General features: G+C 47.1%; 1 protein-coding gene across 4 annotated transcripts; it reads right to left on the bottom strand.

Moving 5' to 3' along the window:
* Positions 1-5,307: 5,307 nt before the first annotated feature.
* HINFP (histone H4 transcription factor) lies at positions 5,308-20,029 on the bottom strand. Of its 4 annotated transcripts, none has more exons than XM_003910815.4 (10): positions 19,899-20,029; positions 14,393-14,583; positions 9,072-9,301; positions 8,381-8,492; positions 8,047-8,199; positions 7,456-7,533; positions 7,248-7,368; positions 7,027-7,165; positions 6,810-6,934; positions 5,308-6,266 (listed from the first exon to the last, which is right to left on the bottom strand). In XM_003910815.4, exons 2-10 carry the CDS (start codon positions 14,571-14,573, stop codon positions 5,852-5,854), a joined length of 1,554 nt encoding a protein of 517 aa, XP_003910864.1. In that variant the 5' UTR covers positions 14,574-14,583; positions 19,899-20,029; the 3' UTR covers positions 5,308-5,851. The 4 variants fall into 4 exon arrangements, with proteins under 4 accessions (XP_003910864.1, XP_021782312.1, XP_031508742.1 ...); XM_021926620.2 differs by lacking the exon at positions 19,899-20,029 and adding an exon at positions 17,830-17,948; XM_031652882.1 differs by lacking the exons at positions 9,072-9,301; positions 14,393-14,583; positions 19,899-20,029 and adding an exon at positions 7,732-7,786 and having other exon boundaries at positions 8,381-9,047.
* Positions 20,030-21,582: the final 1,553 nt, after the last annotated feature.

A 21,582-nucleotide genomic window follows, 5' to 3' on the forward strand; every position in this document is an offset into this window, starting at 1 on the left:
AAATAAATAAATAAATAAATAAATAAAATAAAAATAATGAAATTCTGTCATTTGCAGCAACATAGATGGAACTGGAGGACATTGTGTTAAGTGAAATAAGCCAGGCACAGAAAGACAAATGTCTCATGTTCTTACTCATATGTGGGAACTAAAAAAGTTGATCTCATGAAGGTGGAGAGTAGAATGATGGTTACCAGAGGCTAGGAAGGAAGGGTAGTGAAGTGAAGGGTAGGGGATGAAGAGATTGGTTAATGTCTACAAAAATATAGTTAGATGGAAGGAATATGTTCTAGCATCCCACAGCACAGTAGGGTGATTCTAGTTAACAGCAGCTTATTGTATATTTCTTTTTTTTCTCTTTTCTTTTTTTTTTTTTTTTTTTTGAGATGGAGTCTCGCCCTGTTGTCCAGAATAGAGTACAATGGCGCGATCTCGGCTCACTGCAACCTCCGCCTTCTGGGTTCAAGCAGTTCTCCTGCCTCAGCCTCCTGAGTAGCTGGGATTACAGGCACGCGCCACCATGCCCGGCTAATTTTTTGTATCTTTAGTAGAGATGGGGTTTCATCGTGTTGGCCAGGCTAGTCTCGAGCCCCTGACCTCGTGATCGCCCACCTAGATCTCCCAAAGTGCTGGGATTACAAGAGTGAGCCACTCTGCCTGGCCACTTATTGTATACTTCAAAACAGCCAGAAAAGGATTTGAAATGTTCCCAACACGAAGAAATGATAAATGTTTGAGATGATGGATATCCTAATTACCTTGATTACACATTGTATGCAAGTATCAAAATATTACATATTACCCATAAATATGCATACTTATTATGCATCAATTAAACAGAAGTCCCCTTCTTGACCACAACCTTTCCTTTCTGCCCACTAATCTTCAGAAGCCTCACTGGAATCTCCAGTGGTGTGACTAACTGCTGTACTACCTTCAGATTCCCAGGCCCTCACCGTCCAGTCTGGACTTGATGATCCATCTCTAGCTGCTCTAATTGCCTTGCTCCTTGGCCCTGTGCAACCCATGTCCTGGCCACCACGCCATTGCTGTGATACACCCAGTGGTCTGTCTTCTGTTTTTGTTCCAGAGGTGCTCCTGTCTGCTAAAAAAAAAAAAAAGAAAAAAAAAAGGCTGCGCACGGTGGCTCAAGCCTGTAATCCCAGCACTTTGGGAGGCCGAGACGGGTGGATCACGAGGTCAGGAGATCGAGACCATCCTGGCTAACACGGTGAAACTCTGTCTCTACTAAAAAATACAGAAACCTAGCCGGGTGAGGTGGCGGGCTCCTGTAGTCCCAGCTACTCGGGAGGCTGAGGCAGGAGAATGGCGTAAACCCGGGAGGCGGAGTTTGCAGTGAGCTGAGATCCGGCCACTGCACTCCAGCCTGGGCGACAGAGCGAGACTCCGTCTCAAAAAAAAAAAAAAAAAAGAAAAGAAAAAGAAAATTGTATGGTTGTATTGAAGTTGCCCCTGTCTGATCTTGGTCTTCAACCTCAGCTGGTTGGTCAGGTCTTCTATCTCATTCTTGTATCTGTAAATGGCATTTCTAAAATGTGTCAATTCATATAAATCCTTAATCCAACAAATTATCCTCAATAACTTTAATTCCTACTTTATCAATGAAATAGAGACCACCGAGCATGAAATCCACCTTATGCCTATGAATAAAATCCATATCCACTCCCACTCCTACCTTCTCTGTACTCCATTCCTTTCCAAGTTTTATTTATCTACTTGTTCTCTATATTCTTCCCACCCCAAATCTAGGGGCTTTACCCTATCAATATCCTCTCTCCTGTATTTCTCCCTTTTTTTGTTGTTGTTGTTTGTCTTTTTAGACGGAGTCTGGCTCTGTTGCCCAGGCTAAAGTGCAGTGGCATGATCACAATTCACTGTAGCCTGGACCTCCCAGGTTCAAGCCATCTTCCCATCTCAGCTTCCCGAGTAGCTGGGATTATAGGCACGCACCACCATGCCCTGCTTTTTGTAGTTTTTTGTAGTCTGGGTTTTGCCATGCTGCCCTAGCTGGTCTCGAACTCCTGGACTCAAGCAATCCTCTCACCTCTGCCCCTGCCTCTGCCTCTGCCTCCCAAAGTGCTGGGATTACAGGCATGAGCCACCGCACCAGGCTTCTCTTGTATTTTTGAAATCTTCTCTCACTGGCTTCTTCCCTTTGGCTTCTAGTCTCTTTCCCTCAGGAAATTAGCCTTAAGTTCCACGAGGGGAGGGACATCCCCATTCCTTTCCAAGTTTCATCTACTTACTTGTCCTCCACATTCCCTCCCCAGCCAAGAAATCCAAGCTATTTAGCATAGTATGAAGAAGCTTTCACCATCTCCTCCACCCTTCCCTCTCAGCCTTAAGTCTCTCTGCTACTGTACATGAAGTGGATATGTTCCTCATTTGATTCTTGGTCTTGAGCAAAATTCATTGATTCATTTAACATGCATTGAGCGTCCAAATTCACTAGGTCATAATCTTACAGTAATGATTTATTCCCCATGACCATTCATCATTCCTCTCTCTTCTCATCTTGGAGAATCATTTTTCTTTTTCTTTTTCTTTTTTTTTTTTTTTTTTTTTTTTTTGAGACACTGTTCTGTCATCCAGGCTGGGGTGCAGTGGCACAATCACAGCTCACTGCAGCCTCGACTTCCTTGGGCTCAGGCAATTCTCTCACCTCAGCCTCCTGAGTGGATGGGACTACAGGCATGCACCACCAAGCCTGCGCTAAATTTTTGTATTTTTTTGTAGAGATGGGGTTTCGTTATGTTGCTCAGGTTAGTCGTGAATTCCTGGGCTCAAGCCATCCACCCACCTTGGCCTCCCAAAGTGCTGGGATTATAGACATGAGTCACTGCACCTGGCCTGTTTTTGAATTTTCCTTTTTAGTTGACACTTTTTTGTTTTTTTGTTTTGTTTTGAGACAGAGTCTTGCTCTGTCGCCCAGCCTGGAGTACTATGATGTGATCTTGGCTCACTCCAACCTCTGCCTCCCAGGTTCAAGCAATACTCCTATCTCAGCCTCCCGAGTAGCCGGGACTAGAGGCATGTGCCACCATGCCCAACTACTTTTTGTATTTTTAGTAGAGACAGGGTTTCACCATGTTGGCCAGGCTGGTCTCGAACTCCTGACCTCAAGTGATCTGCCCACCTCAGCCTCCCAAAGTGCTAGGATTACAGGCATGAGCCACCATACCCGGCCATAGTTGACATTTTTTTATATCCACCCAGTTATTCTAAGTCCTCTGTGGTTGTGGACTTGTCCCAAATAAGAGAAAAGAAGTTATCTGCTTCCAACTCCTGGACCGCCTGCCTTCTCTCCTATCCCTACTCACTTTAAGGAACACTAAGACAGGGTGTCTCCTTAATCTTCAGACACCATGATGCTGGGACCAAGGTTGACTTTAGGTGAAACTCGAAGGTAACCAAATTAGTATCATCACCCTGCTTCCTCCAGGAGCCCACTGTCACCCACCACAGCCTTTAGTATCCTTCCAGAGGCCTTTGGCTGCCTACTCAACAATGACCCCTCACTTCTGGTCCAGTACTTTCTAAGCCATGCATACTGAGTCCAGGATCCCAAGTCACCCCTCCTCCTAGGGAATGGAATCACATGGTAACAGACCAGAATCTCTTCTTCTGTCTCCAATGTCCAGATAGAGCAATGGGATTTGGTGTGGGCATGACTGAGACTAGTAGGGAAGGCCCTTTTCATAGAATGCTGGCCTGTTCCCAAAGACACTGCTCATGGAAGAATGGATAAAGTCACTAGTGTGGTATTACTCAAAGGGCACGCCACATCAGTGCTTAGAACACCAGCAAAACAGGGGAACTGAAAAATAAAGGAAAAAATTAGAAACAGAATTTGATAGTCAATCTATACACAGTATATGTTTTAAGTATAATCATGTTGAACTTGAAATATGTTTCAGGGCTTAATATTTTCATTCTGATTACATATGAAAAATGGGACACCACAATCTTTTTGGAGTTTAGAACCTTTAAAGTCTTCATCTAGTCTTGGTTAGGTGGAAGGTCTCTTCCTGGATGAAACCTTTCCTGATTCCTTGCCCAGGTAATACCATCTACTCCTATTTGGAGCCTTCTAAATGTACCCTGATAAACTTCTATCACTCAGCTTACCTAGTCTTTCCTTGCTTCTACATTGCAAGTCCCTCCAGGGAAGGTCCTGGGTTTTATTCATCTTTGTATCCTTAGCACCTGTGCCTGGACTATAGTAGGAACTCAGTAAATGGCTGATGGGATTAATGAAGATATTTTTTTCTTTCCACAAATAGACACACAGTTTTCCTTTCTTTGTCTGTTTGAGATAGAGTCTCGCTGTGTTGCCAGGCTGGAGTGCAGTGGCATGATCTCGGCTCACTGCAACCTCCGCCTCCCGGGTTCAAGTGATTCTCCTGCCTCAGCCTCCCAAGTAGCTGGGACTACAGGTGCACACCACCATGCCCAGCTAATTTTTATATTTTTAGTAGAGACAGGGTTTCACCATGTTGGCCAGGATGGGCTCAATCTCTTGACCTTGTGATCCGCCCGTCTCAGCCTCCCAAAGTGTTGGGATTACAGGCATGAACCACCACACCCGACCTTAGTTTTTTTAGTAATAGAATTGTCTTTAAAAAAAAAAAAAAAGGCCCAGAGATCCTTTTTGGGTAGCTTCCTGTCCACCCAAGACTATTTCCTTGACCTCTCTAGTATAGCAGTAGACCATAAAAATGGACACAGGGTGCTGAGAAGTAGCTGAACCAGACTAAATGATTCTTATTTTGCAAGGTTTCAATCTCTTTGAGAATCCAGCAAAAAACAGATCCTTTCCCCAGGAAAATGCACAGACACATAATTTTTTAGTTTGGTTCCTGGACCATTTGATTGCCTCCCTTCCCTAGGAGGCTTTCCAATCCACTCTGTACCCCCAGCTTCCTTCCCACTCCCAGGTAAAGAACCCCTACCCTAGAGGCACTGGGTTCTAATCAGTATTCAGAGTGAGGCCACAGTTAGCTGTCCTATCCTCCTGGTGAGCCCATTCTTGTTCACTCTATAGTACCACTACTGCCCACTCACAGTCAAAGACCTGGGACCTCCATGGAAATGGCATATACTCTAAGAAGAAACAGTGAAGTTTCACCAAGGGGAGGAGGAGAGGACAACAGGACAGTTAAGCCAACAAAAAACCAACCACTTGAGTCACCAGAAGCGGAACAAGCCTAACTATTCAGCTCCTCTTCTGGGTGGCTATTCTCCTCATTACTTATTAAACTGCCACCAAATGTAAGAAGAAATGAGTAAGAGTCCAAGCATTTCTTTTATTACCAAAAACAATTTGTTAATAAACACGCTCAATGCCTCCTATCCTGTCCCTGAGGATAATCATGAAAGTCCTTGGGGTTGTAGAGGAAAATGGCTAATTGGTTCTCAATGCCTTGGCTGGCGACAAAGAAAGGACCCTTGTAGGGACCAGTCACATGCCATCTTTGGGCCTAAGGAGCCCTAGAGATGGGAATGGATGTGAGCTAAGGATTTAATCACCGTCAAGCATGTCTTGAGGGTTATGGTTAAGCCTGATAAGAGCCTCTTTAACAAGAACACACACATCTAGGATCCCCTCAAAGAATCCAAAGTCCTCAGGCTCCCCACAAAATGCAGTCTGGCAGAAAAGGGAAGTCTTTAGAGTCCATAGAATGATGCAAACCCAGACCAGAGTGGACCACACTGCTCTCAGCACCACTCCTAAAGGCATCCATTGGCAACGGCTGTCCACTAGGGATACAGCCACTTGCCTGGCTCAAACTCCAGGACCTGGAGAAGAAATGGTCTGGCTCTGCGGCCTTCAAACCATCTGGATCTCTGGCTCCTCAGTTATTCCTTGAAGCTTTTCCATGATGCCCCCTGAGGGTGGCTCAGGGGCTGGGGGAGGCTCTCCTGGGGCTTCAGACAGCACATAGTAGACAATCTCTTGCTGGCCTTGGGCATTGGTCTGATTCACCACATGGATGACAGAACTGGGGTTGTCCTGAGAGGCTGAGAGGGCTGTCCCGTCGCCAACCTTGCCCTCCTCTTCCTCTTCCTTACGTCCTGGCTCCCCTGGCACTGTTTCCAGAATAATGCCCTGCAGGCTGCTCTCGTTCAGCGACGTTCCCAGGCCCGATCCCTCCTGTGGTTGCCGCAGCAGTTGCTGTGTCAGCTCTACACTCTCGTAGCGAACCAGCTGCAGCCGCATATAGCCATCTTCATGTTCCTTGTACCTGGTGAGGTAGGAGCATAAAGGGCAGCAAATCCAGGCAGGGGGATACAGAAATGGCGTGGAGGCTGGCAAAGTAAGGAACAAACATGAGGGATGGAAGAAGTCCTGGATTCCAAGTGACAGGAGTTGAAGACAAAAAAGGTCTTTATTGGAATATGTAGAAGAAAAGGCAAGAGGGAAAGATCATTACTCAAAATGGAAAGTTTTATGTAGAAACCCAACCAGAGAAACAGAGACTGACTGTGTTGAAGGGTGAAAGTGTCAAAGGATTTATGAGAAGGCCTTGGAGCTAAGGATCAGAACCCTTAGACTCTAGCTCTAGTTCCGGCTGCAGGACTTTTTGGCACGATTAATTGGGTTTGGCACCATGCCTTACAATAAAAAAATAGAAAAATAAGCTTTGCTCCACCATTATTCTTAGGATTCTTTGCATCTAAATGGAAATGGTAGACATAAAACCACCATCAAATTAAGGTTTTCACAACTTGTTGAAAAGGTATAAAAACAAGTGTGTTAATCTGGGAAGGAGGGCTGAGAGACATACCGAAAACGGGGATGCCCTGAGGGCCACTTGAACTGGTGCTTCTTGCGAAGGTGCACGGTGAGGTTGTTGCCCCGTGTGAAGCATTTGTCACACACATGACATTTGTACCTTGGCTCAGAGTCTCCCTGATGGGGAAGGAAGGGTAAAATGATACCAGTTCTTCACCCCAGGGTCCCCCATACTTCCACTAGCCCTTCGCACCACCAGCCCCACTCACTTCGTGTACTTTGCGGTAATGGGACTTGATAGAGCAGAGGGAGCGAGCAGTGAAGGTGCAGTTCTCAAAATCACACCTGTAGGCTGGCTCCTCACTGTGGGTATCCAGGTGCTTCTGGAGATCAATAAGATTCTTGCAGCTGCCATGAGAAATCAGGAGGGATTGGAGGACATGGGGAACACAGGAACACGAGCTGTTTTCTGGTCCCTGGTCCCCCTTACCTGTAGTCACAACAGTCACATTTAAAGGGCCGGTCCTCACTGTGACGAAAGCGCATGTGGTTGCGGAGGGAGGAAGGCAGCGGGCAGGTCATGTCACACAGAGGGCACTTATAGTGATTCACTGAGAGAAGCAGAGAGGAGGCTGTGATGTGAGAACTTGTGGAAGCTTGGAGGGCAGCAGGGAGGCTGGGGGCCGCAGGCCACTCACCATGGTTGCGCATGTGGTCCCGCAACAGCCGCTCCGTGGCAAATCTCTTGGAACAGTGAGAACACTGGAAGTGCTGCTCTGGGGTGGGGCAGGCAGAAGAAAGGAGGGCTGTAGGGGATAGTGGACAGGCACAGAAAGGAGAGGGGAACCATCCCAGGCAGAAGGGAACCACCCAAGGAGAAAAGGAGAGCTTAGGGAGCTATGAATGGACACAGTATCATGGAAAGAGCATGGGACTTGGAGAACCTGAGTTAGAATTCCAGCTTCACCACTTACTAGCTGTGTGATCTCAGGTAAGTGATTTAACCTCTCTGAGCCTCAGTTTCCTCATCTGCAAAAAGGGGGATAAGAAGCCTACCTCATGGGGCTGTTGTGAGGATTCCCTGAGTAACTGGTAATACACACAGTAAGTACTGAATAACAATGTCTACGAATCTGAATCAGCAAAGAGACTATGGGAGGTGCCTGAGCCCAAAAAGAAGAGGGAGCCAAGAGGCAGGTCTCTTCAGCAGCCACCCCCGCTAGAAACATGCCCCTAACCCATTGCAAGCAGGATAGCCTGCATCTACCCCACTTCCTCTGACTACTTACGATCCAATGAGGTCTGGCGACGGATGTGATCTAAGAACTTGGTATTGTTGGCAAACATGCCCCCACAGGTGGGGCAGGCTACCACTTTCTCCTGGGTATGGCTGCGGAGGTGCTCCCGAAGTTTACTGCGGTCCTTGAAGGTGCAGGTACAGCCTAGGAAGGAAGCCCTGTCACTCTCCAGCCACAAAACCCGTTTTGCCTAGGATCTGGTACCCCTGAGTCCCTCCAGCCAGCAGCCAACCTTGCCCCTGTAGGACCCCTATCCCTTTCTGTCCTAGCTCTTCAGCAACCCCAGGGTTTCTTCCAGAGACCAGAAGTTAAGGAGTAGCCCTACCTTTCCAGCCACACAGCACCACAGGGTTGTCCTTGCCGACTGCTTCATATTCACAGCACAGACTGTGTGCTTCCACATGCCGATAAAACCACTCAGGATTGTCGAAGGAACTCTGTGCCAGGGCAACTTGGGGTGAGGACTGAGGGTGGGTAGAGGGACTCACCCCTATGTGCCCAAAGAATTATTGGCTCTCTCCCAAATTAACTTGATGGGGATGGGAAAGTTTGAAGAAAGGCACTACACAGAAATGGAGGAGTGGCCAGGTGCGGTGGTGGCTCAACCCCATAATCCCAGCACTTTGAGAGGCTGAGGCAGGAGAATCACTTGAGGCCAAGAGTTTGAGACCAGCCTGGGCAACATACCCAGACCTTGTCTCTACAAAAAATTTGGAAGTTAGCAGGGCATGGTGGTACATGCCTGTAGTCCTAGCTACTTGGGAGGCTGAGGTGGGAGTATTGCTTGAGCCCAGGAGTTAAAGGTAACAGTGAGCTGTGACTGCACCACTGTACTCTAGCCTGGGTTTCAGACCAAGAGCCTGTGTGTAAAAAATAAATTTTAAAGAGAGCAAAAGAAATGGAGGAGAGATACTAGCAGGAATCTTGGAAATAGAAGGCATCCCTGAAAGGGACAAGGCTTCAGAGTTAAGACCCCCAGCTTCCTTCCACCCCAATTACTGGCACTGCCTGCTGACCTCACAGTGCTCCCACAGACACAGGAAGTGGTCAGGGATATCAGGGATGACGTTCCGGCTCTGGAAGTCCAGGATGCAGGGGCCGAGGTCAGCCTGGCTTTGCAAGGCCTGCAGCCCCCACTGTTTCAGCTTGGTGTGGTAGCAGTGGAAGTAGACATGGCGGATGAGGTCAGCAGAATTGTCCAGAGAACAAAAGCCACATTCCTGCCACAAGCAGGAGAATTCTTCCTCTGTAGAAAGGGGTTTAAAAGGAAGAGTCGGACACTTTTCAAGGCTCAGGTCACCTTCCCCCTGCAGCACTAAACAGAGAGTGAGGAGGCTGGACTCTAATCCAATTACCAGGAGTTCATTTAGCAAATACCAGTATTTAATGAACATAAATTGTGTGCCAGGTAGAGAGACTATAATAAGTAAAAAGTGTCCCACTCCTTGCCCTCACATAGCTTTCAGTCAGGGAGAAAGCATATTCATCAAATAATCAGATCTATAAATATAAAATTGCAACCAGTGATGAGTGTTACAATGTGGGGATATATGTGGTGCTATAAAAGTATTAAACAGAGATAATTTGATGTAGACATGGTGTTCTGAGTAGCGTCCCCATGTTGAACTCTGAAGGACGACGGATGAGTATCTGTAAATAGGTGAAGTGTGGTCTAGGCAGAGGTGAGAGTGTGTGCAAGGCCTATGCCAGAAACAGCAGAAATGGCCGGCATGCAAGACCTCTGACATGTGTTTCTGCAGTTCCTGATGAAGATGCTGCCTCTCGATCTCAGACACCTCCCACTTCTTGTAAAACCACCAGTCCTCCTTCCCCTCATGTTTTGCTTAAGATCTGCCTTCTCCAAGAAGGCCCCATCAACTCTTCCAATCCATTTCCTATCTCTCTAGCATCTCTAAATACTGTATTTTCAGTGCTTTATGGAAGTTAACTTGTTTTGAAACACAGATACTTTAGAAAATATAATCATGCCCCAATTTTTCTTTTGTATAAATATGACTTGAATTTTGAAACTATCAGTTATGGTTCACAGTCACCAGACTTAAAACAGAATTTGGGGTGGGAGAAGGAGAGCTGCCTCCATATTTCCTGTAGAATACAGTTTTTCAGACTGTGTTGTGACCCACTAGTGGGTGATGAAATCAGTTCAATGAACTATAAACCACATTTTTGGGCTGGGTGCGGTGGCTCATGACTGTAATCCCAGCACTTTGGGAGGCTGAGGTGGGCAGATCACCTGAGTTCAGGAGTTTGAGATCAGCCTGACCAACATGGAGATACCCTGTCTCTACTAAAAATACAAAATTATCCGGGCATGGTGGTGCATGCCTGTAATCCCAGCTACTCGGGAGGCTGAGGGAGGAGAATCACTTGAACCTGGGAGGCAGAGATTGCAGTGAGCAGAGATTGCAGCGAGCCGAGATCGCGCCACTGCACTCCAGCCTGGGCAACAAGAGGGAAATTCTGTCTCAGAAAAAAAAAAAAAAAAAAGAAAGAAAGAAAAAAAAAAGCCACATTTTCTTTTTAAATAAAAGAGAATAGGATAGAACATTGCAGAAAGCATTCAGTAAAAAAAGTATTATTTCAACGTTTTTTTTCTTTAACTTTGGTGTACAAGGTTGTGATACAAAATGTATTCCTTCGATACATGTTCTGAGAACCTCCTGAGGGCTGAGTCACAGGCAAAATAAAAACATATTTAAAAAATAAAACAGGCTGGGCGCGGAGGCTCAAGCCTGTAATTCCAGCACTTTGGGAGGCCGAGACGGGCAGATCACGAGGTCAGGAGATCAAGACCATCCTGGCTAACACGGTGAAACCCCATCTCTACTAAAAAATACAAAAAACTAGCCGGGCGAGGTGGCGGGCGCCTGTAGTCCCAGCTACTCAGGAGGCTGAGGCAGGAGAATGGTGTAAACTCGAGAGGCGGAGCTTGCAGTGAGTTGAGATCCAGCCACTGCACTCCAGCCTAGGCAACAGAGCAAGACTCTGTCTCAAAAAAAAATAAAAAAATAAAACGCCGGGCACGGTGGCTCACGCCTGCAATCCCAGCACTTTGGGAGGTCAAGGCAGGCACATCACAAGGTCAGGACAAGAACATCCTGGCTAACAGAGTCAAACCCTGTCTCTACTAAAAAATAAAAAAAAAAAATTAGGCGGTGTGGTGGTAGGCACCTGTAGTCCCAGCTACTAGGGAGGCTGAGGCAGGAGAATGGTGTGAACCCAGGAGGTGGAGCTTGCAGTGAGAGGAGATGAGTCACTGCACTCCCGCAAAAGAAAAAAAGAAAAGAAAAATGTATTCCTGCCAGATGCAATGGTCTATGCTTATAGTCCCAGCTGCTCAGCCTGCTGAGGCAGGAGGATCACTTGAGGCCAAGAGTTTAAGATCAACCTGGGTAACCCAGCAAGACTCTGTTTCTAAAAAAAAGTTGTTTTGGCCAGGTACAGTGGCTCACACCTGTAATCCCAACACTTTGGAAGGCCGAGGCAGGCGGATCACAAGGTCAGGGGTTTGAGACCAGCCTGGCCAATATGGTGAAACCCCGTCTCTACTAAAAACACAAAAATTACCCGGGCATGGTGGCGGGCACCTGTAATCTCAGCTACTCGGGAGGCTGAGGCAGGAGAATCACTTCAACCCAGGAGATGGAGGTTACAATTAGCCAAGATTGCACCACTGTACTCCAGCCTGGGTGACAGAGTAAGACTCCATCTCCAAAAAAAAAAAAAAAAAAGGTTTTTTTCCTTTTTCTTTTAAATCCTGCCACTTATTAGTACCATGACTTTGGACAAGTTATTTTATTCCTCTGTGCCTCCATTTCCTTATTTGTAAAATAGACATAATAATAGTACCTATCCCATCCTGGCTAACACAGCGAAACCCTGTCTCTACTAAAAATACAAAAAAAATTAGCTGGGTATGGTGGCATGCACTTGTAATCCCAGTTACTAGGGAGGCTGAGGCAGGAGAACTGCTAGAACCCAGGAGGGGGAGGTTGCAGTGAGCTGAGATCACACTACCACACTCCAGCCTGGCGACAGAGCAAGACTCAGTCTAAAAATAATAATAAATAATAAATAATAATGGTGCCTATCTCATAGGCTCTTTGGGAAATAGTGCTTTAATGTAGGTTTAAAAAAGTACTGGCCAGGCGTGGTGGCTCACGTCTATAATCCCAGCACTTTGGGAGGCCGAGGCGGGTGGATCACCTGAGGTCAGGAGTTCAAGACCAGCCTGGCCAACAGGGCATCCTGGCTAACATGGTGAAACCCCGTCTCTACTAAAAATACAAAAAAAAATTAGACGGGCGCGGTGGCACACGCCAGCTACTTGGGAGGCCAGGGCAGGAGAATCGCTTGAACTCAGGAGGAAGAGGTTGCAGTGAGCCAAGATCGCACCACCGTACTGCAGCCTGGTGACACAGCAAGACTCCGTCTAAAAAATAATAATAGGGCCGGGCACGGTGGCTCAAGCCTGTAATCCCAGCACTTTGGGAGGCCGAGACGGGCAGATCACGAGGTCAGGAGATCGAGACCATCCTGGCTAACACGGTGAAACCCCGTCTCTACTAAAAAATACAAAAAACTAGCCGGGCGAGGTGGCGGGCGCCTGTAGTCCCAGCTACTCAGGAGGCTGAGGCAGGAGAATGGTGTAAATCCGGGAGGCGGAGCTTGCAGTGAGCCGAGATCCAGTCACTGCACTCCAGCCTGGGCAACACAGCAAGACTCCGTCTCAAAAAAAAAAAAATAATAATAATAAATAATAATAGTGCCTACCTCATAGGCTCTGTGGGAAACAGTGCTTTAATGTTGGTTTAAAAAAGTACTGGCCGGGCGAGGTGGCTCACATCTGTAATCCCAGCACTTTGGGAGGCTGAGGCAGGTGGATCACCCGAGGTCAGAAGTTCGAGACCAGCCTGGCCAATATGATGAAACCCCGTCTCTACTCAAAGTACAAAAATTGGCCAGGTGTGGTGGCAGGCACCTGTAATCATGGCAAGAGGCTGAGGCAACAGAATTGCTTGATCCCGGGAGGTGGAGGTTGCAGTGAGCTGAGATCACACCACTGCACTCCAGCCTGGGCGACAAAAGCGAGGTTCTGTCTCAAAAAAAAAAAAAGTACCCAGCAATACTTGACACACAGTAGGTACTATAGAAGAGTTCACTATTGTTATTGTTTTCAGATTGGATTTTATTAAAATCCCAGTTATTTGCTATTGATAAAAGGCATACCTAAAACATAAGTCAGAGAAAGGCTAAAAAGTGTGAGATAGGGCTGGGCACGGTGGCTCACGCCTGTAATCCCAGCACTTTGGGAGGCCGAGGCAGGCGGATCACGATATCAAGAGATCGAGACCATCCTGGCCAACAAGGTGAAACCCCATCTCTACTAAAAGTACAAAAATTAGCTGGGCGTGGTGGCGCACGCCTGTAGTCCCAGCTACTCGAGAGGCTGAGGCAAGAGAATCGCTTGAACCTGGGAGGCGGAGGTTGCAATGAGCCGAGATTGAACCACTGCACTCCAACCTGGCAACAGAGCAAGACTCCATCTCAAAGCAAAAAAAAAAAAAAAAATTGGGAGGTGGGAGTAGGGTTGGACTTGGTGGACACGCCAATAGTCCCAGCTACTCAGGAGGCTGAGGTAGGATTGCTCGAGGCCAGGAATCTGAGATCCATGGGCAACATAAGCAAGATCCTGTCTCTAAAAATAATAAAAATTGAAAAAAAAAAAAAAATTGGCGTGTGGTGGTGGTACATGCCCGCAGTCCTAGATACCCGGCATGCTGAGGCAGGAGGATCCCTTGAGTGTTGAAGGCTGCAATGAGCTATGATCATGACACTGGACTCCAGCCTGGGTGACAATGTGAAGAAGCCCTGTCTCTAAAAAATAAGATGCATTTCTGACTGGTTGCAGTAAAAGAAAAAAAATTGGGAATACTAGCAGAGTAAAAAAAAGAAAAAAAAAAGAAAAAAAAAAAAACACGTTGCCAACAACTTGTACAGAATTATCTTTTAAAAAAAAAAGCATATTCATCTGTATTTAAATATATGTAAACACATGCAAAGAGATGTCAAAAATAATGTTCACTAAAGTACTGTCAGCAATTACTTTTTGATGGCAGGATGGCAGATTTATTCCTTATATCCTTGTTGACTGAGTTTTCTATAAATGAGTTTACAATGTTTTTATATACAACAAAAACACAATTAGGAAAATAAATCACCATTTTCTCAGGCCGCCTTCTTCCTCTAAGGAAAAGAAAGTCAGATTTTCCACCTTTCTTTGAGCTCCTCCCCTTCCTGTGTCCTGCTGTCTTACCAAGTGGGTCATCCTCCTCTTCCTCTTCCTCCTCCTCCCCAGGGCCGTGCAGGTGCTGCTGCAGGTGCTGAGTGACATGCTCGAAGAACTTTTCCATGGCTGAGCACACAAAGGAGCAGGACCCCCACTCACACTGGAGCCACAGATTCTCCTTCCGAGGAACTTTCCCAGGAGGCGGCATGGCCTTCACCCTAGAGGAAGAGGAAGAAATCCACAGCTGCAAGAATTCCACCCAGGTGCTGCTGGGGGCAAAAACCTGGGCAGGCAGCCTGCCTAGAATCAGCACGTGTTGTTCCAGTGACCCATGAGAAACCCTGCACTTTTACAGTAAGGATGGAGTAATTCCTTAAATCCCTGGAGGATGTCTGGTGTTTGTGGAAAGGGAAAACAAAAACTAACACTACTAAGTGTGTGCCAGGCACTGAGCTAAACGCTTTAACAGACATTTTCTCATGAAGCTTCAGAGCAACCCACCAAGAAGGAATTATTCCTATGTGAGGAAGAACAATGCTCAGGTTCAAACAGATGGCTTTTGAGAAAGATCAGCGTTCAAATCCTGGCTCCATTGTTCACCACCTACTAGCTGTATGACCTTTGTCAAGAACTTAACTCGTAACTTCTGAATACTCTCATCTGCAAAATGAAGATAATAAATCTTTTTGTTTTTAATTTCACACTTATTATATGTCAAGCACCCTAGTAAGCATTTTATTTGCATTATGTCATTTAATTACCAACACCACCCTTTGGGGTAGGTGCTTTTTTTTTTTTTTTTTTTTGAGATTGAGTTTCACTTGTCTCCCAGACTGGAGTGCAATGGCTAGATTTCAGCTCACTGCAACCTCTGCCTCCCAGGTTCAAGCGATTCTCCTGCCTCAGCCTCTCGAGTAGCTGGGATTACAGGTGCCTGCCACCATGCCTGGCTAATTTTTATATTTTTAGTAGAGAGAGGGTTTCCCCATGTTGGTCAGGCTAGTCCCAAACTCCTGACCTCAGGTGATCCACCCACCTTGGCCTCCCAAAGTGCTGGGATTATAGGCGTGAGCCACCACGCTCAGCTGGTAGGTGCTATTTTTAACCTCATTTATAGATAAACACCTGAAGTTCCAAAGGTCAACTGTCTTGCTCATAGCCACACACTAGTGGTAATGGTAGGGTCATGTTGAGCTGACTCTAGTCCATATATGGTTCTACTCCATATAGCCTGCAGATGAGCCCAGAAGCTCCTTATTTCTTACTGAATCATAAGTCCCCTGCCAGACTTTCAAAGTGCCATACAATCTGCCTTTACCTAACCTATCCAATGGTTTACTCCACCACTCTGCTAATACCTTGTTAAAATGTAGATTCCGTTTGAACATAAAAAGTCGTTATCTATGTAGTTTATACTGCACCTTGGGTGTCTATACGCTGCTAGACATGCTTAGGCATGTAACAAATATTTTTTTTTTTTCTTGAGACAGAGTCTCACTCTGTCACCCAGGCTGAGTACAGTGGCACAAAATCACAGCTCACTGAAGCTTCGACCTCCCTACGGTCAGGAGATCCTCCCACCTCAGCCTCCCAAGTAACTGGGACCACAGGCATGTGCCACCACATCTGTCTAATTTTTATTTTGTTTTTGCCATGTTGCCCAGGCTGGTCTCGAATTCCTGGACTCAAGCAATCCATCTGCCTCAGCCTCCCAAAGTGTTGGAGTTACAGGCATGAGCCACTGCACCCAGTCTGTAATAAATATTTATTGAAGAAAGATAAACACAGAACTGAAGGTTCTTGGCCAGGCGCAGTGGTACACACCTGTAATCCCAGCACTCTGGGAGGCCAAGGCAGGTGGATCATCTGAGGTTAGGAGTTCGAGACCAGCCTGGCCAACATGGTGAAACCCTGTCTCTACTAAAAATACAAAAATTAGCCAGGCATGGTGGCATGGTGGCACAAGCTACTCAGGAGGCTGAGGCAGGAAATCGCTTGAACTTGGGAGGCAGAAGCTGCAATGAGCCAAGATCGTGCCACTGTGTTCCACTATACTCCAGCCTGGGTGACAGAGTGAGACTGTCTCAAACACACACACACACACACACACACACACACACACACACACAACTAAAGGTTGTCAATTTTATTTTATTTTTATTGTTTGAGACAGAGTCTTGCTCTGTCGCCCAGGCTGGAATGCGGTGACGCAACCTCAGCTCACTGTAACCTCCACCCACTGCAACCTCCACCTCCAGGGTTCAAGCGATTCTCCTGCCTCAGCCTCCTGAGTAGCTGGGATTACAGGTGTGTCACCACGCCTGGCTAAGTTTTGTATTTTTAGTAGAGACGGAGTTTCACCATGATGGCCAGGCTGGTCTCGAACTCCTGACCTCTGGTGATCCACCTACCTCAGCCTCCCTGAGTGCTGGGATTACAGATGTGAGCCACCGTGCCTGGCTGGTTCTTAATTTTAGATCTGCACATGAATGTAGAGTTATCCAGCGCCTGCCTGAGAAGTTCAGATTCAGGAAGGCAGAGGTTAAGCCTAGAAATGTGCCCTTTTTACTCAGCACCCCAGTTGTGATACAAGCAGTTCCAGAAGCATACTTTGAGTAACAATAAAGAATAAACAAAATACAGAACAGAGGGTGACATTGCAAGTAAACTTTCTGGTAGACAGAGGACACTAGCTGGCCTTGGCTCTGTCTCCTGAGTGTCACCTTCTCCTCAGGAATTCTCACTGATTCTTGCTGACTCCACCATGTTGCTCTCTCTGGCCTACCTGAGACAGGCGGGGACTCTGAAAAAGGCCTTTACTGAATACTAAAAGGAAAAAAACAGAAAATACAAAAAAACAGAAGATCCTTCATGCCTCCAATACAGGCTTTTCTGAACCTACTATACCCACTATACCTACATAGCCTTTTCTCCTCCCCAGAGAAGAATCCAGTCATCCTTAACACTCTGGGGTGTATGTGGGGCTGCTGAGCTGCTCACAGACTAACAGTGAATCCCTATTACAAATGTTGACTGCTGGGCCGAGCGCAGTGGCTCACAATCTTAGCACTTTGGCAGGCCGAGGTGAGCAAATGGCTTGAGCTCAGGAGTTTGTGACCAGCCTGGGCAACATGGTGAAACTCCGTCTCTACTAAAAATACAAAAATCAGCCAGGCACAGTGTCTCATGCCTGTAATCCCAGCACTTTGGGAGGCCGAGGTGGGCGGATCATAAGGTTAGGAGATCGAGGCCATTCTGGCCAAATACAAAAAAGTAGCTGGGTGTGGTGGCATACGCCTGTAGTCCCAGCTACCAGGGAGGCTGAGGCAGGGGAATCGCTTGAACCCAGGAGGCAGAGGTTGCAGTGAGCCGAGATCGCACCATTGTACTCCAGCCTAGCGACAAAGCAAGATTCCATCTCAAAAAACAACAACAAAAAAAACAGCCGATGTGGTAGCATGCACCTGTAGTCTCAGCTACTTGGGAGGTTGAGGTGGGAGGATGGCTTGAGCCCAGGAGGCAGAGGTTGCAAAAGAGCCAAGATCAAACCATTGTACTCCATCCTAGGCGGCAGAGCCAGACCCTGTCAAAAAAAAAAAAAAAAAAAAAAAAAAAGAAGAAGAAGAAGAAGAAAGAAATATTGAACATTGACTGCTTTTATAATGTTGGGGTAAGAAAAGTAGAAAAAAAGCTTCCAAAAGTCATAAAATCCCACACCTCCTCTGACTCTCTATTACAGTATGAAATGCAAGGCTCTTCTCAAAGTGGTCTCATTTTTACTTCTCCAGGTCTAGGTAGGGAAACGAACATCTATTGAGAGGCTACGGTGTGTCAGCCCTGTGGTGAGCCCTCTCTACACTTCATCTGATGTAAGAGCACCCTCATTCCAATCCAGAGATCATGCTCTTTCCCCAACACGATGCTGTTCTCTGGCTTCCTCAGCCATACTTCATTCCTTCTTCCTCTGATTCCATCATCTTTGTCTCTGAATACCCTACATTCTCCTAAAACTCTATGCCAATGCAAGTTCTTTTTTTTTTTTTGGAGACGGAGTCTTGCTCTGTTGCCCAGGCTAGATCGCAGTGGTGTGATCTTGGTTCACTGCAACCTCCGCCTCCCAGGTTCAAGCGATTCTTGTGACTTAACCTCCGACGTATTATAGCTGCGACTATAAGCACGCACCAACACGCCCGGCTAATTTTTGTAGTATTAGTAGAGACAGGGTCTTGCCATGTTGGCCAGGCTGGTCTCAAACTCCTGACCTCAAGTGATCCACCCGCCTCGGCCTCCCAAAGTGCTGTGATTACAGGTGTGAGCCACCGCGATAGGCCTGCCTATGCAACTTCTATTTGCCCTTCAAACCCAAAAGCCCTCTCTTTGATGACCCCTTTCCCAATTCATCCAGGTACAGCTGGCATATCCCATCTCCTGCCCACAGCATCCATCCACATCTTTGCTATCACTGCAATGAAACTTGTTTCTCCTAGACTAGGAGTTTCTCAGGATAGTAGCCATCACTTATTCATTTCTCGTTCCCAGATTCAGCACAGAGCTTTGTACACCCCAGGTACTCAATAAATATCAGGAGGTAATCACATTCCGGGAAGCATTCCTAAACTACCCCATCCCTGGATCTACTTTTGCTCCTTAGTTCTATGGCTGGCACAGCTGACACCATAAAACCTCAACCCTATTTTTATGTTGCCACAGTCGTTTTATATGTTCTAGTCTCGTTTACCCAATTGGACTATAAGAGGCTTCTGAGCAGAAACCATATCATACCTGCCTGTGTCCCTATACTGTGCCGAGCACAAATATTCTAAACATACATCTGCTGTTAGACTAGTGGGTAAGACCAAGGAGGCAAGCTAGCTGGAGATACAGAATGATCTGAAGCCTAGGCAAAACTCCCTAACTCTCTCTGACTGTGCTCCTGTCTTCTTTAATTTCTCTTTCTGTGTCGCTTGTTTCTACTCTGAGGAGACAGGGGCAAGATTATCACTCCACCCTCTTAACACTTAAGAGAGCATATATTGTAATGCAAGACAAGGAATGAACTGTGGTATTCAAGAAAAAGAGGGTCCTAAACGCCTAAGAACTCATAATTTGGCCAAAGACATAAGACTGATATGTGAAGACAACGACCAAAACAAAGTACCCGATGAGGGAGACCAGGACAGAAAGAAACCTCCGCGGTCAGGCGAAAAGGAAGGCTCCCCTAAGCGATGGGGCCCGCACCACGCCTCGAAGGACAACTAGAATGTAGACAGAAGGAAGGAGACCGTCCCGTTGGACAAAAACCTCTCCACTCGCAGTCTCGCAGGCTTCCCGGAATCCCTCCCCCCAAGGCGTGGCAGCGACCGACTCTCAGCCGCAGCGAAGCCCCTTGACTAGAAAGCAGGGAGGTTCAAGTCAGGGTGAGGGGACCGGACCAGGGCAGACCAGCGTGGCCAAGCGGCAAGAAGACTCGCCGAAGCAGCTCGGGATGAGCCCGGCCTCCTGCAGCCTCTGCAGATCACACACCCGAGCTTACCATCCGTCGGCTCCGGGTCTCTTCAGCTCTTCTCCCACCTCAGACCATCTCCGGGGAGGTGCTTGAGGGACGGTCAAGGAAAGCCAATCGCCGTTCTCGGATCCGACTGACAGCCAATGGTAGTAGTGTCTGGCGGAACCCGTGCGCACCAAAACACGGAAGGGGCGGGAACGGTGGGTGGGGCTAGGCGTCCCGGACGGACAGAGGGACGACCGGATACGTGCAAAAGGTAGCACATGACCGCGCCTCGATGTTCCGGGCGACGCAAAGGCGGGGAGCGTATGGGCCTGAGTTCCCCTAACTGCGCAGACTCGGCCTCCGGGACCCAACGGGCATGCGCAGGACTCACGCCCGGTGCCCAGTGGGGTCTCCCTCACGTGGTTCTTCGATTTAGTTGGCCGGTTGCGTGGGCCTCGCGGAGGAAAAGGCGTGGGAGGCTGCTCAGCGCTGTCGGCCCTGCTCGGCTCAGACTGAAGGTTCTACCCTTTCCTTCAGCCTCTTAGTCTTACTATGTTTTAAATGTTGGTATTATGTTTCTCTTTCCCCCCAAAACTCGGCTTCCCTTCATCCATCCACTCGTTCAGGTCGGAAACCTGGCAGTCATCACTGATTCCTCTCACTTGTCACATCCAATCCATTGCCAAGTTCTGTGGATTCTACCTCCTTTTAAAACAGGATATTTCAAATTCATCCCCTTTTCTTTATCTTCACCGCCTCCCCCACCTCCCCTGTCCAGTGATGACCTCCAGGCAGGATATATACATTAGTCTAACGGGTCCCGCTGCGTGCACACTTGCTTCCTTCCAAAGCATTCTCCACTTTGCAAAAAGTAGACCTGATCAAGTTACCACCTGCTTCAGACAATTCAAAGGCATTCTATTGCCTTCAGGGCAAAGCTCCAAAACCTTACTGAGGCTTTTTAGACCCTTCAGCATCTGGGCTCTCCCTACTTTTTTTTTTAGTCCCTCTCGACCATATTGCTTGCTCTCCAGTCGCAAATTTCTTTCACCTTTTCCACCACACCAAGCCACCTTTTACCTCTCAAGCCTTGGACTTGTTTTCTTTACCTGGAATAATCCCTTTCTCCTCCTCCCACATTTATTTGACTGATTCCTACTAATTCTTATGGTCTCAGTGTAGACACTTTTTCCAAAAAGTCTTCCTGATAGTCCTTTCTTGTATTTAACAATACAGCTCAATCACACTGTATTCGTCTGTTTACTCTGCATTCTGCGCTAGACTAGTTCTTCACCTTTATAACTCCATCAGTGGGCCGGGTGTCGTGGCTCACGCCTGTGATCCCAGCACTTTGGGAGGCCAAGGCGAGTGGATCACATGAAGTCAGGGGCTCAAGACCAGCCTGGCCAACATGGGGAAACCCTGTCTCTACTAAAAATACAAAAATTAGCTGGGCATTGTGGCGGGCGCCTATAATCTCAGCTACTCAGGAGGCTGAGGCAGGAGAATCGCTTGAACCCAGGAGGCAAATGTTGCAGTGAGCTGAGAGCTGAGATGGCACCACTGCACACCAGCCTAGGCGACAGAGCAAGACTCTGTCTCAAAACAAAACAAAAAACCCATCACTCAGCCCAGTGGCTGAAACTCAGTAAGGGTTCAAGACATACTTGTTAAATAATATACCTCAATAAAGTTCGTTAAGATTGATATTTTATTGCATTGTAGT

Source organism: Papio anubis, chromosome 12 (assembly GCF_008728515.1).
Source record: "Papio anubis isolate 15944 chromosome 12, Panubis1.0, whole genome shotgun sequence".
Lineage (NCBI taxonomy): Eukaryota > Metazoa > Chordata > Mammalia > Primates > Cercopithecidae > Papio > Papio anubis.

Coding starts and splice junctions, on each gene's coding strand:
- HINFP (XM_003910815.4), bottom strand. CDS start 14,573: ATGCCGCCTCCTGGGAAAGTTCCTCGGAAGGAGAATCTGTGGCTCCAG. Junction 7,534..8,046: donor TCGCCAGACCTCATTGGATC/GTAAGTAGTCAG, acceptor GCCCCACCCCAG/AGCAGCACTTCCAGTGTTCT. Junction 7,369..7,455: donor GGACCACATGCGCAACCATG/GTGAGTGGCCTG, acceptor TGCTTCTCTCAG/TGAATCACTATAAGTGCCCT.